Source organism: Colossoma macropomum, unplaced genomic scaffold (genome assembly GCF_904425465.1).
Source record: "Colossoma macropomum unplaced genomic scaffold, Colossoma_macropomum, whole genome shotgun sequence".
Taxonomy (NCBI): Eukaryota; Metazoa; Chordata; class Actinopteri; order Characiformes; family Serrasalmidae; genus Colossoma; species Colossoma macropomum.
The window spans coordinates 27,230,577-27,246,759 of NW_023494799.1; the positions used below are offsets into that span (position 1 = coordinate 27,230,577).

The 16,183-nt window shown below is 35.4% G+C and overlaps 1 protein-coding gene across 7 annotated transcripts in view; it reads left to right on the forward strand.

Annotated features, from left to right (window-relative positions):
• The first annotated feature begins 1,512 nt into the window (after positions 1-1,512).
• The window catches only part of ptprc (protein tyrosine phosphatase receptor type C), a 49,873-nt gene continuing 35,202 nt past the window's right edge, over positions 1,513-16,183 (forward strand). For 3 of the 7 annotated variants that reach the window (XM_036586708.1, XM_036586709.1, XM_036586710.1), the window contains exons 1-6: positions 1,514-1,732; positions 1,837-1,934; positions 6,431-6,448; positions 6,594-6,635; positions 7,234-7,251; positions 7,419-7,487. In XM_036586708.1, coding sequence (XP_036442601.1) covers positions 1,877-1,934; positions 6,431-6,448; positions 6,594-6,635; positions 7,234-7,251; positions 7,419-7,487 — 205 coding nt within the window. In that variant the 5' untranslated portion in view covers positions 1,514-1,732; positions 1,837-1,876. Of the gene's footprint in view, positions 1,733-1,836; positions 1,935-6,430; positions 6,449-6,593; positions 6,636-7,233; positions 7,252-7,418; positions 7,488-16,183 lie in introns of all 7 variants that reach the window. The other 4 variants (XM_036586706.1, XM_036586711.1, XM_036586707.1 and 1 more) reach the window with 4 other exon arrangements.

Genomic DNA, 16,183 nt, shown 5'->3' on the forward strand with positions numbered 1-16,183 from the left:
TTATTTCTGTCTGGCTGTATTCAATGTTTTATTCTCCCCCCACTAGTGCAGTCTTACAGTTCTTATTGTGGTTTATATTGTGTGTTGAGATACTGTATTTCCCAGTGGTGGAGAGAATCAGAATTACAGGTTAAACTGTAAAATGCAGATCATTAATGCTATATGACTGTAAGTGCAGACATTATGAGTGCAAAATACAAGTAAGCAAACCTGAATGATTTTTGCCTGCAGTGTAACTTTTGGACAGTTAATATGAGTATAAAGTTATCACAAATTTCTGAGACATCTTTTGAAATTCCTAGATAGAACGCCCAGTTCGTCAAACATGCTCACATTCACAAATGCTGCAGTTACACTGATCAAATGCAGGCTCATACATCTGTTCCTGTGAGATGTAGCTTGTGTTATAAACAGTGGTAGCCATAATGGAAAAAAACACTGCTTGTTTAATCTAACACATAGCATTACTTAGAAGCTGAGATGATTTCTTGAGATAATAATCTCAGAACATACAATCACTAAATGAAAGTCACGCAATAATAATATTTTGATATAGTGTTATGGCAGGAATTTGAATATTTTTTATGCTAGAAACAAGACTCATGTTTTTCATTTACTTTGACAAAGCATGCGGAAAGTGTCGAAAAGTTTGTCTGGCTTCTGACTATAAACTCAAGAAACTGTTGTTGTGAGTTCTCATATGAATAGGCCTTGCTCTGCTACTTCCTCAAACAGGCGGCAAACCAGAAAGAGAGGAGAAAAAAAGAACGGGCAAGGAAGTGGTAACTTGCAGCACACCCTACGTTCAAAGGCCTAGAAAAGTGAGATGTGTTCAAGAGACTTTTGTAAAGTACTTAAAAATGTTTCAAGCTTTCTATCTAGTATGCCTAGAATGCAAACTTGGTTTCACATACTTCATGAATTGTTTGCATGGGAGAAATGCTCCTGCAATTTTAGCAAATTTCCAATTCAGAATTTTTTTGTGGGTGTTAAGTTCAGTTGTTCAGCAGAACGTTACTCTGTACATTCTCAGAACTAGGCTTGATATTAATGAAGTTCAGTGATTAGAACATCAAGCCTGTGAACTGAATCGACTGTGACTCAGATACTCTGAGAGATAAAAATGAGTACATGACTTGTAATGTTCAACAGTGTTTAGATATTAGTCAGAGAAGTAGATTAAGGGCATCATGTAATGCCCTGCTAAACTCTTGATTACTCAGTTTGTGCAGTTATTGTTAAAAAGTGACTATGTTCAAACCATCTCACTTAAAAAAAATCATAATTATTCAAAGGAAATTGAATAGCTGACATTTGCATTTAACTTATTTATACATAAAGTACTTTCAGATTGTGACGTGTGCATACAATGATGTAAAATGTACACTCAAGTCACTGCAACTAAAAGCAATTAGTTTTAGCCCGTCTACAGAGGCAAAAAGATAAATACAAGGAGAGGGGCAGTCGGTGTAGCTGAGGCCATTTCTTATAGAAAAGATCTTGAACTCCATGCTGCATTGTTTCTCAGTTTGAAAGGATGGTACAGAAGTGCAAGGCGAGAGATTGTGGCGTAGCTGAAAATATAACTTCCTGTTAAGAGGCCCTTGGCGCATTGCTGAAGGTGTGAGCGTTCTTGTCATTTCTCCGTCTTTCGAACCTAAAGCGAGCTTGAGGACACTGGGGAGTAAAACAGACAGGAAACCGAGCCGACCGATTAGACAGACGTGAAAACGTAAGTTGGACAAAGTAAAATTAATACACAGAATTGACAGAAAAAATAGAAAATCTAAAAAACTGTAATAATCTTAACACTGTTCAACTCTATGTTTCTAACAGGACTTATGGTGTCTTAGAAGAGGCACTTGTACCCCTGGTTATGGCGACGCTTCTTGGACTAAGATTCTTAATCTTAGTCCTGACTGGATTGGCAGTATGTAAGTACAAAATTTCTTTACCGGCATCTTTGAATGGAGGGATGTGTTGGACCTGTGCTCAGGATAAACTGTGACAAGATGCTCTTTACTTTTATTTTATGAAAATTCTTTTTTGTTGGACTGCTTTAAATTATACCACTGCTTTAAATTATACCACTGACATGACCATATTGAATCAAACCAAAAGTAAAATGTTCTTCATTTAAACAAGAAAATGTTCCTTATAGTGTAACTCTGGTCGAAAGGGAAGGGGTTGATGTAAGTGGCAAAAGTAGGATGGTTTATTGGATTAGTATGATTTTTTTTTCTAAAATGTGATTATTTTACAGAATTTAATTGTTAATTTGGGGGAAGCTTATTGAGAATGTACTTTTTTCAGGAGCATATTGAGAGCTTTAAAATGTAAAGGGGTAAATGCTGAACAATTTGGAAGGAACCTGTAGCTCATTTATAGTTTACAGCTTGCTTTCATGACAATATATTTTCTAAAATGTTTGGATTATATCCTTTGGATTCGAGATGATAGAATTAAAAAGATGGTGGTGCCCTCGAAAATCTTGCCTGTCATGGAAGCTTTGCCATGTGAAGTGTTTGTAGTGCAGTAAAGACCATCAGAACGATCTAAAATAGACATTTTAATTTGGGTTAACCTACATTTCCAGGGGTCTTGTGTGAGTTGCGATTGCTTGTTAGTGGTACCTGTGGACAGTGCTGTCATGGATAAGACGGTGTCTGGGTGTGTCCCCTGTGGCTCTGCTCTAGTTCAGGAGAGTTTGACTGATGCTTAGTAGCAGCTTGAAGGGTTTAGCTATTGGTCACTCAGAGTTGCTTTAAGCATTTTAACGTTGGGACGTTAAAGCTTTGATGAATAACTGTAAAGAGCGCGTTTTGTAACTTAAAACTTCTGAATCATGTGGGCCCAAAGATGATCAATGTTTGATGTCAAGTTTATGCTAATAATACCCATTGTGTGCCTGAATGAAGTGACGCTGAAGCAGCAGGGCTATTTTTTGTGTAGTTTTATGGCTTCTTTACAGCTTTCTTGTGTCTTTTTCGCAATGCAGCTGAGTTCTGAAATGTGGCCTCTCCACACAGGCCATTGACCACTTCCTTGTTCCAATTTGAGCTGGTGTCTCTTCCTCACAAGTGTGAGCTCACTGGTTAATGTAGTGCTAAACTGCTTTAAAAGTGTATGGTGAAATGAAGAAGTGCATGTCACACTGTTTAATCCTTAAGCCTTGTATCTGTACACAGTGTAGGTAATAGAAGGCACAGCAATTCATATAACTGTGCTAGAAAGGCAGAACAGAAAGACAGTGATGGGCCTACATTAGGAAGTGTGAGTTTAACAATCATGTGCTCACATTCCAGGGCTGATTAACCAGGTTTATACACATTATACTAAAATAGTGTAGCGTCTGTCCACTTCAGAAGTAATTATTGTTTCTCCACAGCACTGTTGCCTTTACACTTTTTTTCCATGTATGATGAGAGTGGTTGATCTCTGACTTGTCCTTTCTGTGGTCAGCTACATCTGATTCCGTAATGGGTATTTTATTGTTGCATTACAAAAATAGTATGCGGTAACATCAGTGAGATCATTTTTCTAAATCAAATTAGCCAACCTGTCAATAACATTATAAGCTCAGTTACATGTAACTATCTACCTCTTTCTAGTCATTCAGGAAAAACATTAGTTTACTATTTGTAAATTAATTTTCAGGTCTTTTTCATTTTTTAGATTGTTATTTATTATCAGTTGGTTGTATTCACAATATAACAAATGCATAATAATAATGATAATGTAATTGCCATGATTAGCAATCAGCTTTTGTTGCCTTTCTGTTAAAAAGCTAACTTGGAACAACCCATTTAAACTACCCTTTTTCAGATCTTTATTATAGAGCTGGGTAATGTGACTGTATATTATTGCTATTGAGATAAATGACATCAGGGTAAAAATTACATAAATTGCATCAGATGCTTTTCAGAGCATATCACTGATGTTGTCTTTACATAAAGAGCACTAACCAACTGCATGTTTTACTACAAAGAGAGCATAATTATTGCTTGTTTTTTGGATTTAGTGCAGCGTAGTATGTTAAACATTGAATAAAAATAATTGATACTGATAGCATTTTTAAAATGTCACACTACTACAGCATTTTATCTCTGCTAACTTATCAAACCTCACAATAACTATCTAAGTATCTACTAAGTATCATGATACATATTGTGAAAATGTCTTTAAGTGTCATGATAGTATATTTTTACCATATCACACACTCCTACTTAGATTTTTTTATTTAAGATAACTTATACACTCAAATAAGCAGCTGTAAGCTTTTAAATTCTGAAAAATAGAGCAGAAAAAGTAAATAGAGTAAATAAGTCATATTTAGCCTAATTATAAGTGGTTCAGCCAAGTTTATTGGAAAGGGATATCTACAGTGTTACGACTGAATGAAAGATTCAAATAAAAGATATTTTAGTCAGAAGCCTTTTTCATAACGTCTCAAATAGATTATTATTTAGGTAGGTTACATTTAAATACTGTTTCAACTGACTGCCAACCAAATCGTTCCTGATCACTGCATCCCTAACCACAGATGTCTGCATGTACGAGGTTGTAGAGTGCGTAACTTTGATGTCCATGCATGCTTATTAAAACATGTTAAATTGATCAAATCTAAAACTTTAGGTTTGAGTACAGGAAGGTCTGTGATAAGCAGGGATGCCCTCACCTTTTTGTGGCTGGATTTTAACCTCATTTTTAGCTCTATTCTGTATTCAGTGCCAGTAAAGAAGGAATTCAGGCAATCTGGGTGTTAGATAGATTTAAGCATTGTGCATATGTTTAGGTTTGACTGATATTTTAATCTGATTTTGATCTGATTTTTATCTGTGATGATGTATTTTTCGTACTCTGGAAAAGCAGAATGTTTAGGTGATGCTGGGCTAGTGCACTAAAATGTCTGTGTTTTATTCATTTATAGCATTTCTAATGTTATAGAAATAAATGTTATATTTCTCTTTAATATTAATCCATGTAAATGCAGTCCTAATGACGCCATTATATAAATGTCTTTGGTTCGGTATTGGCAGATGTAAACATGTAAAATAATAGATATCGACATCTGCCCATCATCAGTGAATCCCTAGTGTTTAATCTTTGGCCTTCACTTTAATCTGATAATGATTATATCACTGTTGTGTATTTTGCTAAATTCTCTACATAATCACAGTCTTAATCACAGCTAAGCCTATATAATGCATTTTCATTATATGGATGTAATGATTGTGCTCTATAAAGTAGTCAATCTCTTTGAAAGCTGTTGGCCTTTGCAGTACACATTTTAAACGTGGCTGAAACTCCTCCCAACCCAGATCTAATCAACTGTATGACAGACAATGTGGTTGGAGTTTTTTTTTTATTGTTCTTTCATTTGTAAGCTGTTTTGACTAAATTTTACATGCATGTACAAAACATTTTGGAATTCTTGTCTTTGTGAAAATTTGCTGAATGTATTATAGATAGACAACTTCAATATTTATTAATCATTTATATGAATCATATTGTAGTATGCTTTTGTATCATACGAATAGGTTCATTCCATGGCTAAAATATGTCTAATTCTTTTAATAAGCTGATTATGAGTGATTACTCACAAGTTGTCAAGTTCCATTAGGTGGGTGGACCTTCTAAAAGTGTGTTGGCAGAATGTGTGCAGTTCAAGCTGAGAACTGAGTTGAGCAAAACCACATCCGTAAAAGAGAGACAGAAAGAGTTCTTACACTGAAAGTCTAGTTTTCCCTTCTAAGTCTTGTAGGGCAGAGTGATACACTGAAACAACTCTCTCTCTATACATAGATGTTCTTAATGCATTTCTAAAAAACTTCTATTGTGGACTTCATTCCTAACTTGTACCCGTGGTTGACTTGCCATTTTTTTTACTGGTGATTTAAATGTGTGTTTGTTTGTATAAGTTGTTGTGTTCTTTGGCTGTTTCTGAATGTTTGTCAAGAAAGAAAAATCTCACCCCCAGTACAGGAATGTAAAATCTGTGAATGTACTGAGAATCCACTGTATGCATGTTAGTTTGCATTCACAAGTTTCTGGGAACACATAAATGAACTTTGCATTAAGCAGAACAAAAGAAAAGAAACCAAAGTGCATTTGACTGGGGATGGGGGTAGGTTTTAGTCAGCACGCAGGAAGTTGTGGTTAAAAAACTGAAATAGTTTTCGTGTGCTCTGTGTTGCTATGACACTCAGACTCTACCACACAAGACGCTGTTAATAACGCCCTTCCATTTTCTGCTAAATGACTAGTGAATTCAGAATTCGACATTTGTATACGGTCATGTCAGAGGTTTTCAAGGACATTTGTTTTTTTTCATAAGCCATTACAGCACATATATAATGTGGTTCACAAATAATCATTGTGAAACACTTTGATTGAAAGTCAGATATTCAAACCCCTTCTCTTTCCATAGGTATAGGATCATCAGCAGGTGAGTTATTGCTCGTATGTTCCTTTGACACCTGCTTTATTGTCTGTTTTGCCATTGCTTTGTGGGTTGGATGGCACTGAATTCTGATATGTTTGCTGTGCTAAAAGCTTAAGATTTTGACACATCAATTCTTCCACACATGTAGGCTCCCCTGCATCCACCACTGCACCTGTCAGTGTCAGTGAAGGTAATTCTGGCTCTACTCACCATACCACACCTTCTGTATCCATTCTGCATTCATCATCTCTCTAATCTCACACCTTCAGCCAAAATCCCACCACATTGATAAAACATTCTGTTAAATCATTCTGTGTGCAGTTAGCAACTGTATATTACTCAGGAATCTGTCATTCTAATGTGGGCATCACAAAATATAGTCACATTCAAAATGTGTATATCATAATACTGTATTTTCCAACAAGTAGAACATTGGCAAATTGGCCTTGGTTCTTATTATAGCATCTCTAAGCAAGAATAATATCACTCTGCTTGTTTCTGTAACCATTAATAAGGTTATTGAAAACCTTAGAACAGATTGTTTGTCTAGGACTTTTTGGGATCTTTTTTTAAGTTTGGACCTATTGTATAGTTTGTTCTCTTCAGCAATTATTTTGCATGAGCTATTTTAGTGCTGATTTTGAGGAACATTTGTGGAAAAAGTACAGACAATGTAATTGTAATTTATCATGCTGCCTCTAATCACAGAGCAAACACCACTCCCTAGTTTCCACTCACAAACTTTGCCTCAGTCATTAATTAAAGAGAAACTCATTCTCTCTCCGTAGGTGGAAATTCATCAGTTGGTAAGTTACTGCTCATGTTTCTTTGACAAGCAATTTTATTGTCTGCTTTGCCATTGCTTTCTGGGGTAATAGTAGCAAAAAAGTGAAGCTCTCTGGATCATATAGGTGACGTTTAATTCTGTCATAAATGTTTGCCATGCTAAACGATTATGATATTTTTCACATAGGCCAAAACTCAACCATTCCTCCCACGCAGCAAACCACCATTGCAAATACCCTTGCAAATTCCAGTAAAGGTAACTCACTCATCATAGCACACAGTCTTGCACTCACAATCTCCCCAAACTTCCACCTCCAGCCAAAATCCCACCACAGTGCTAAACCATTCAGAAATTGAATTTAGCAATGGTATATTTTTCAGGAACCTGTAATTCTGATATGGGCTATTACCAAATCAAGAGTTCATTTGCAAAAAATGATAATCGGCATCCTACACAACACTGCCATTAACTGTTTTAGAAAGAATATGCAGTACACAAAATTTCATAACTCACATAGTGCTCTATATCGGGAGCCGTGAGCCGTTTGAGATTCAGCCTTAGGATTTTCCCAAGTATGATCTTATAGATGTTTAATATTGCCCATTAATGGGCTGTTTGTGTTGCAATTTCAGCACTTGTTTTATGTTAAAGAATGATAAATATTGCATTTAAAAGAAACTTGTATCCATTATTGCTTTGTTTAATTCTGAAACATGCAATGACTATTGGAGTTATCTGCAAACTAAATTTAAATAAAAAAAAATCAATTTTGATTTTGTAAATTACTTGTATTTTATTAAGTAATCAAAACAGCCCAACTGCAGTTTGATTGATATTACCTGGAATGCACAAAAAATATGATTTATGAAACATGATTTATGAATTTTTTTATTAAAAAGATGTCTGTTTTTGCAAATGAACTCTTCAAATATAGTCATATCCGAAAGTTTTGGTAGTAAAATAATAACACTGCCTGTTCTGTAATGTTTAAACAAAAAATGTTTTGTAGCCCCTTTATCACCCATGTGAAAATGTAATTGCACCTTTAAATTTAATAACTGGTTGAGCCAGGGGTAGTGCCATACCTCCAAAAGTTCTCAGGCAAAATGTATTGCTCCCTCTTCCCCCCAAATCATACCTGATATCTCCTTTTTTATGATTTGTTTGTCAATTTGAATGTAAGCAGCCAGGTCGCTGATGTGTGGCCAAAAATACGTTGCATGATCCATGTGCCAAAATCAAACCCCTATCTTTGCTATTGTTGGTCTTATATTATTAACGGTAGCTCAAGCTGCAGGAAAGTATATGGCACAGATTTACCTATTACATACAGCATAAGAGTTTGTTCTTGTTGCAGTAGATAGTTATTGATTTATGAGGGCAATCTGACCAAAAAATTTCCTAGTGATGTTCACTTAATTACAAAAAAAGAGTGATCAGACCTCTTGAACTGAATCCAAGTACCCCAGATTCTTATGAGATACTTTACAAGCCTGACAAGTTTTATTTCCAACTGGAATTGCATATTTTATTTATTATGCTAAATAGAGAAGTAGATAGATAAGAACTATATTACTACTGAAGAAAGTTGAAGAGCTAAGTTCTTCTCACAGAAATACTCCAATCAAGACTCATCTAAGTAGCTCCTCTCAACACTCAAATAAACAACCGACTGAAATAAATGTTACAATTGGTAAAGTTTTCCACATATGAAATATGTTTATTGCAACTCTTTCAGTATGAGAAATAAGTACATTGTGCATAGCAATAAACATCTGAATGCATGTGTTGATGAAAGAAAGGGAGAAAGACATTAAGGAAAAAAACACCTTTTTTAGGGTTGGTTACAAAATTAAAATGACCTCTTAAACTGAAACTGAGTAGACCTACCCTAAGACCCAAATCAGCTACTTGCAGAGAAAAAGATCTTTTGTACAGTTTCCTGTGTACATTAGCTAACATCAGCACTAACCCAAAAAATGATACATTTTTATTGCACTTCATCCTCACGCACTGCACCCAAGCCCAGCACAACAGGGAACAACATTAGGAAATATGACAGAATTACCTATTGATTTATGAGGACAATCTGAGCAAAAACACCTTTTTCTAGGGATGATCACTGAATCGAATGGAATTGTGTCTCAACCCACTCTAAGTGCATACATATCTCCATTTGTTTCGCGTAAATAAATCAATGAGGTTTAGAACACGTTATGATTTACTTTAGTCTAGAAAAACAAAAATTAGTTTCTCCATATAATAGATGAATGGTGGGGCAGCTATTGTGAGTAAATGGAACCACTGAAGCCGACCAAATGCGGGGCTGTGTGAATCCTTAAAATAGAAATTATATTAATCCCAAAGGAAGCTGAAGCTGAAAATAGTGCAAACATGACTCTTCTAAGCAATTCCTCTTATCTACACTCAAAAACACAAGCCACCAACACAAATGTTACAATTTTTCCACATGTAAAATATGTTTATTTTAACACTTTTACATTTTTAAAAACGTTCTGTAATGTTTAACCCTTTAAAATCCCAAGCTTATTACATACTAAGACTCATTATTCAGTAACTTCAGGGCCTTCAGTGCAAACTGGCTGAGCTATTATTAGGATATAGAAATTTGTAATACAACTGTGGGCCTACATTTAGGGGTTAATACAGTTGCACATCATAAGGCATGATTCGTCTGGAGCCTCTGTTCTATATATAACCATTGGCTTTACAAAAGAACCCCTGAAGAACCAGTTTTAAGGGTATATCAGTTGTTCTCTATTCACTTAAGATTACAGTTGAATACAGGTTTCTGGAAGAGCTTTGGAGAAACATTAATTTTGCATTCAGTGAGCTATTTCAGTGTTGAGATATGATTGTGGTAACTGAATGGCTTTTGTAGTCATATATTCATTTATTATGCTTCTTCTAGTCACAGACAATAGCACAAACACCATTCTTCCACTCACCTCCCCGCTTCAACACTCAAGTTCAGCCCTGCCTACTGCAAAAACTACACCCTCTTTTACACTCAATTCCTTGCATCAAAAGCAACCGACAACTAAAATAACTGTTAAAACAGGTAATGATCCTCATTCATTCATTCATATGTTTATTTTTACACTCTTGGGGTGTTTTCAGACTTGGCAGGTTTGGTTATATTGCTTTGTTAGTGCAGTCTGTGTAAATTTTTGCACATGTAAAATATGTTTATTTTAACACTTTTATAGTACATTATGCATAGCTATACACTTCTGAGAGCATGTTTTGACTAAAAAAGAAACACAGAAGACCTCAAGAAAAAATGGCTTTATTTAGTCCAGCACAACAGGTAACAACATTAGCAAATATGACACAGAGTTGCTTAATACATACAGCGTAAGAGTTTTGCTCTTGTTGCAATAGATAGTTATTGACTTATGAGAGCAATCTGACCAAAAAAACATCTTTTTTCTAGGTATGATCACTAAATTACAACAGAGTGATCAGACCTCTTGAACTGAAAATGAATACCCCAGATTCTAAGAGATAGACAGAACTGCATTAATCCCTAAGGAAGATGAAGAATTAAGTTCTTACAGAAAAGAGTGAAAACATGACTCTTCTACACAACTCCCAGCTTAAACACTGAAATATGCGACCAACCAAAATAAAACAATTACAATTGGCAAAGTTTTCCACATGTAAAATATGTTTATGTTAAGCATTTTAGTATGACTTTTCTAAGGATGGTGTTAGAGTTATGTGCAATTTCCTGCATACATTAACTAATATCAGTTAACTTAAAAAACTATACATGTCTATAGAAAATGTCATAGCTGGTAAATCTGCATTGCACTTCATGTCCTTTTGGAATTTTTGACAGACCCAAACACCTCTGACCCTGCAAGCACTGAGTCCATCAAGACAGCAGCCTCACCCTCACGCACTGCACCTGAGTCTGACACAACAGGTAACAATACCAGCAAATATGACACAGAGCTCTTTTAATAGATTATTGATTTATGAGGGCAATCTGACCAAAAACACCTTTTCCTAGGGATGATCACTGAATTACAAAGGAGTGATCAGACCTCCTGAACTGAATCCAAGTACCCCAGATTCTAATGAGATACTGGACAAGGCGGAAGAGTTTTATGTCAAGTTATAATAATATATTCATTTATTATGCAAGATAGAGAAATAGATAGGTAAAAACTTTATTAATCCCAAAAAACTTAGAGAATTAAGTTATTCTCACAGAAAACAGTGCAAACATCTAAGTTCTTCTAAGCAACTCTGCACATCAACTCTCAAATACACAACCAACCAAAATAAAGAACATTTGGTAAAGTTTCCACATGTAAAATATCATTGCTGGCCAAAAAACAAGGATCTCCATTTTTCTGCATCATTTGAGCACTACAGCTGTCTTGTACATTGTGTGAAAGTTTTATGATGATTGGACCAATAGAAATGCTCCCGAGTTGCTTGCACTAACATCTCTTTACCTTATCTTACACTGAAAGTAAATAGCGCTTTTGCCTTCTCTTATGAAGTTGCCATTTTGGAGGTATTAGTTTTCTTTAGACAGTGACAAAGTGTTTTTATCTGAGCCCTTTAAGTATGAGAAATAAGTGCATTGTGCTTAGCTATAAACATCTGAGGGTATGTCCTGACAAAAAAACTGAAACTGAGTAGACCTACCCTGGGGCCTAAATCAGATACTTGTAAAGAAAAAAAAAAAATACAATTTCCTGCGTACATTAACTAACATCAGCACTAACCCAAAACATTATTTATGTATATAGAAAAAGTCACAGCTGGTAAATTTGGTAAACTGCATTTACTATTGAAATTGCTGACAGTCACAAACACCTCTGGCTCTGCAAGCACTGTGTCCATCGAGGCAACAGCCTCACCCTCACGCACTGCACCAAAGTCCAGCACAACAGGTAACAACATTAGCACATATGACACAGAGTTGCTTAATACATACAGCATAAGAGTTTTGTTGCAATAGATAGTAATTGATTTATGAGGGCAGTCTAACCAAAAAACACCTTTTTCTAGGGATGATCACTGAATTTCAAAAGAGTGGTCAGACCTCTTTAACTGAATATGAGTACCCCAGATTCTAATCAGATACTGGACAAGCCTGAAGAGGTTTTTATGTCCAATTGTACTTGTATATTCATTTATTATGCCAGACAGAGAAATACATATATAGAAATTATATTAATCCCAAAGGAAGCTGAAGTTCTTCTCACAGAAAATAGTGCAAACATGACTCTTTTAAGCAATTCCTCTTATCTACATTCAAAAACACAAGCCACCAACACAAATGTTACAATTTTTCCACATGTAAAATATGTTTAACACTTTAAAATTTTTTTAAAATGTTCTGTAATGTTCAACCCTTTAAAATCCCAAGCTTATTACATACCAAGACTCATTATTCAGTAACTTCAGGGCCTTCAGTGCAAACTGGTTGATCTATTCTTAGGCTATAGAAGTGTGTAATACAACTGTGGGCCTACTGGTTGGCCCTGGCCATTTAGGGGTTAATACAGTTGTGCATCATAAGGCATGATTCGTCTGGAGCCTCTGTTCTATATATAACCAATGGCTTTACAAAAGAACCCCTGAAGAACCAGTTTTAAGGGTATATCAGTTGTTCTCTATTCACTTAAGATTACAGTTGAATACAGGTTTCTGGAAGAGCTTTGGAGAAACATTAATTTTGCATTCAGTGAGCTATTTCAGTGTTGAGATATGATTGTGGTAACTGAATGGCCTTTGTAGTCATATATTCATTTATTATGCTTCTTCTAGTCACAGACAATAGCACAAACACCATTCTTCCACTCACCTCCCCGCTTCAACACTCAAGTTCAGCCCTGCCTACTGCAAAAACTACACCCTCTTTTACACTCAATTCCTTGCATCAAAAGCAACCGACAACTAAAATAACTGTTAAAACAGGTAATGATCCTCATTCATTCATTCATATGTTTATTTTTACACTCTTGGGGTGTTTTCAGACTTGGCAGGTTTGGTTATATTGCTTTGTTAGTGCAGTCTGTGTAAATTTTTGCACATGTAAAATATGTTTATTTTAACACTTTTATAGTACATTATGCATAGCTATACACTTCTGAGAGCATGTTTTGACTAAAAAAAGAAACACAGAAGACCTCAAGAAAAAATGGCTTTATTTAGTCCAGCACAACAGGTAACAACATTAGCAAATATGACACAGAGGTGCTTAATGAGTTTTGCTCTTGTTGCAATAGATAGTTATTGATTTATGAGGGCAATCTGACCAAAACACCTTTTTCTAGGGATGATCACTGAATTTCAAAAGAGTGGTCAGACCTCTTTAACTGAATATGAGTACCCCAGATTCTAATCAGATACTGGACAAGCCTGAAGAGGTTTTTATGTCCAAATGTACTTGTATATTCATTTATTATGCCAGACAGAGAAATACATATATAGAAATTATATTAATCCCAAAGGAAGCTGAAGTTCTTCTCACAGAAAATACTGCAAACATGACTCTTCTAAGCAATTCCTCTTATCTACATTCAAAAACACAAGCCACCAACACAAATGTTACAATTGGTCAATTTTTCCACATGTAAAATATGTTTATTTTAACACTTTAAAATTTTTTAAAAATGTTCTGTAATGTTTAACCCTTTAAAATCCCAAGCTTATTACATACCAAGACTCATTATTCAGTAACTTCAGGGCCTTCAATGCAAACTGGTTGATCTATTCTTAGGCTATAGAAGTGTGTAATACAACTGTGGGCCTACAGGGGGCCCTGGCCATTTAGGGGTTAATACGGTTGCGCATCATAAGGCATGATTCGTCTGGAGCCTCTGTTCTATATATAACCATTGGCTTTACAAAAGAACCCCTGAAGAACCAGTTTTAAGGGTATATCAGTTGTTCTCTATTCACTTAAGATTACAGTTGAATACAGGTTTCTGGAAGAGCTTTGGAGAAACATTAATTTTGCATTCAGTGAGCTATTTCAGTGTTGAGATATGATTGTGGTAACTGAATGGCCTTTGTAGTCATATATTCATTTATTATGCTTCTTCTAGTCACAGACAATAGCACAAACACCATTCTTCCACTCACCTCCCCGCTTCAACACTCAAGTTCAGCCCTGCCTACTGCAAAAACTACACCCTCTTTTACACTCAATTCCTTGCATCAAAAGCAACCGACAACTAAAATAACTGTTAAAACAGGTAATGATCCTCATTCATTCATTCATATGTTTATTTTTACACTCTTGGGGTGTTTTCAGACTTGGCAGGTTTGGTTATATTGCTTTGTTAGTGCAGTCTGTGTAAATTTTTGCACATGTAAAATATGTTTATTTTAACACTTTTATAGTACATTATGCATAGCTATACACTTCTGAGAGCATGTTTTGACTAAAAAAAGAAACACAGAAGACCTCAAGAAAAAATGGCTTTATTTAGTCCAGCACAACAGGTAACAACATTAGCAAATATGACACAGAGGTGCTTAATGAGTTTTGCTCTTGTTGCAATAGATAGTTATTGACTTATGAGAGCAATCTGACCAAAAAAACATCTTTTTTCTAGGTATGATCACTAAATTACAACAGAGTGATCAGACCTCTTGAACTGAAAATGAATACCCCAGATTCTAAGAGATAGACAGAACTGCATTAATCCCTAAGGAAGATGAAGAATTAAGTTCTTACAGAAAAGAGTGAAAACATGACTCTTCTACACAACTCCCAGCTTAAACACTGAAATATGCGACCAACCAAAATAAAACAATTACAATTGGCAAAGTTTTCCACATGTAAAATATGTTTATGTTAAGCATTTTAGTATGACTTTTCTAAGGATGGTGTTAGAGTTATGTGCAATTTCCTGCATACATTAACTAATATCAGTTAACTTAAAAAACTATACATGTCTATAGAAAATGTCATAGCTGGTAAATCTGCATTGCACTTCATGTCCTTTTGGAATTTTTGACAGACCCAAACACCTCTGACCCTGCAAGCACTGAGTCCATCAAGACAGCAGCCTCACCCTCACGCACTGCACCTGAGTCTGACACAACAGGTAACAATACCAGCAAATATGACACAGAGCTCTTTTAATAGATTATCGATTTATGAGGGCAATCTGACCAAAAACACCTTTTCCTAGGGATGATCACTGAATTACAAAGGAGGGATCAGACCTCCTGAACTGAATCCAAGTACCCCAGATTCTAATGAGATACTGGACAAGGCGGAAGAGTTTTATGTCCAGTTATAATAATATATTCATTTATTATGCAAGATAGAGAAATAGATAGGTAAAAACTTTATTAATCCCAAAAAAACTTAGAGAATTAAGTTATTCTCACAGAAAACAGTGCAAACATCTAAGTTCTTCTAAGCAACTTTGCACATCAACTCTCAAATACACAACCAACCAAAATAAAGAACATTTGGTAAAGTTTCCACATGTAAAATATCATTGCTGGCCAAAAAACAAGGATCTCCATTTTTCTGCATCATTTGAGCACTACAGCTGTCTTGTACATTGTGTGAAAGTTTTATGATGATTGGACCAATAGAAATGCTCCAGAGTTGCTTGCACTAACATCTCTTTACCTTATCTTACACTGAAAGTAAATAGCGCTTTTGCCTTCTCTTATGAAGTTGCCATTTTGGAGGTATTAGTTTTCTTTAGACAGTGACAAAGTGTTTTTATCTGAGCCCTTTAAGTATGAGAAATAAATGCATTGTGCTTAGCTATAAACATCTGAGGGTATGTCCTGACAAAAAAAGACAAAAACTTCAAGAAAAAAACTTTTCTAGGGATGCTAACAGAATTAAAATGACCTCTTGAACTGAAACTGAGTAGACCTACCCTGGGGCCTAAATCAGATACTAATCAGATACTGGACAAGCCTGAAGA